This window comes from Myotis myotis, unplaced genomic scaffold (genome assembly GCF_014108235.1).
Source record: "Myotis myotis isolate mMyoMyo1 unplaced genomic scaffold, mMyoMyo1.p scaffold_m19_p_6, whole genome shotgun sequence".
NCBI classification, from domain to species: domain Eukaryota; kingdom Metazoa; phylum Chordata; class Mammalia; order Chiroptera; family Vespertilionidae; genus Myotis; species Myotis myotis.
In genome coordinates this window covers 98,985,131-98,986,454 of record NW_023416368.1, presented here as the reverse complement: position 1 = coordinate 98,986,454, position 1,324 = coordinate 98,985,131, and the positions used below count along the sequence as shown (strand labels likewise).

General features: G+C 39.0%; 1 protein-coding gene across 1 annotated transcript; it reads right to left on the bottom strand.

Moving 5' to 3' along the window:
* Nucleotides 1–652: 652 nt before the first annotated feature.
* LOC118659109 (40S ribosomal protein S15a-like) lies at nt 653–997 on the bottom strand. The gene has a single exon (XM_036315170.1). The coding sequence runs from the start codon at nt 995–997 to the stop codon at nt 653–655; it is 345 nt and encodes a 114-aa protein (XP_036171063.1).
* Between the last annotated feature and the right edge of the window lie 327 nt (nt 998–1,324).

The following is a 1,324-nucleotide window of genomic DNA, read 5'->3' as shown; positions in this document are numbered from 1 at the left end:
ATATTTTGATGCACTGTTGTTAGGCACATACACATTAAGGATTGTTATAGCTTTTTGGAGATGGACTTTTTTGCCATCATGTAATGCCTCTTTTTATCCCTGATAATTTTCCTTGCTCTGAAATCTTCTCTGTCTGAAATTAATATAGCTACTCTGGCTTTCTTTTCATTAGAATTAGCATGGTATATCTTTCTCCATCCCTTTACTTTTTTTTAAATCTACTTGTTCCTTTATATTTAAAGTAGGCTTCTTATAGAGAACACTAGAGGCCCATTGCCCAAAGAGATTCGTGCAATAGGCCTTCCTTCCCCTGGCTGCCAGCACCGGTTTTCCTCCGGCACCCGGGACCCAGGCCATCACTCTGACCGCAGCAGAGAAGGCAAGCCTCTTCAGTCTTCAGTCTTTGCCCCACGCCTGCATATGCAAATTAACCACCATCTTTGTTGGGTTAATTTGCATACTCATCCTGATTGGCTGGTAGGAGTAGCAGAGTGACACCAAATTTGCATGTTTCTCTTTTATTAGTGTAGATTTGATTTATTTATTTATTTATTTATTTATTTATGTCCTTTGAGTCATTTTATTTCCACATATGTATTACATTCCTAGAAAAAGAATCCCAGGATTTCCCCTCCTGTGTGTTTTTGTCTGCTTATTCATAATCCATGATGCCCGCTGAGATTGTCAGTACAATGAAAGCAAACTGACGGGATGGAAGCAAATTGTTCTGCCGTTTTTCTAGATCTTTGAGTTGCACATCAAATCTGGGGCTGATTACTTCACACTTGTTCAACCTTCCTGTGAGGTTCAAGACAATTTTCCCAGCTCTGTGGTCATCAATAATTTCAAATTCGCCAATGTAACCATGCTTCATCATCACAGTCAGAAACCGGATGATGACTTTGGAGCATGGCCTGATGAGAACCTGGCGCTTGCCTCTCTTTTCGGCATTGTTGATACTCTTCAGAGCATCAGCCAGGACATTCATGAGCACCATTATGGTGGCAAGGACCGATGGCGGAAAGAGTGTAGATATTTTTTAAATAAAATCTATCTTTATCCTTTATGTGGTGTATTTATGCCACTGACACTTCAAGTGATTCTATAGTTGGCTTAACATATACCTTTTTATTATTACTTCCTAGTCATTGTCCTTTTTTCTATTTTTTGTACTCTATTCTTTTTCTGCCATTTGTGGTTTTAATTGAGTATTTTACATGATTCTATTTTTTTCTTCATTCTTAGCAGCATCAATTTTACTTCCAGAGAGAGCCAAGATGGCGGCATAGGTTAACGCCGGAGTTTGCTGCTTTGAACAACTACT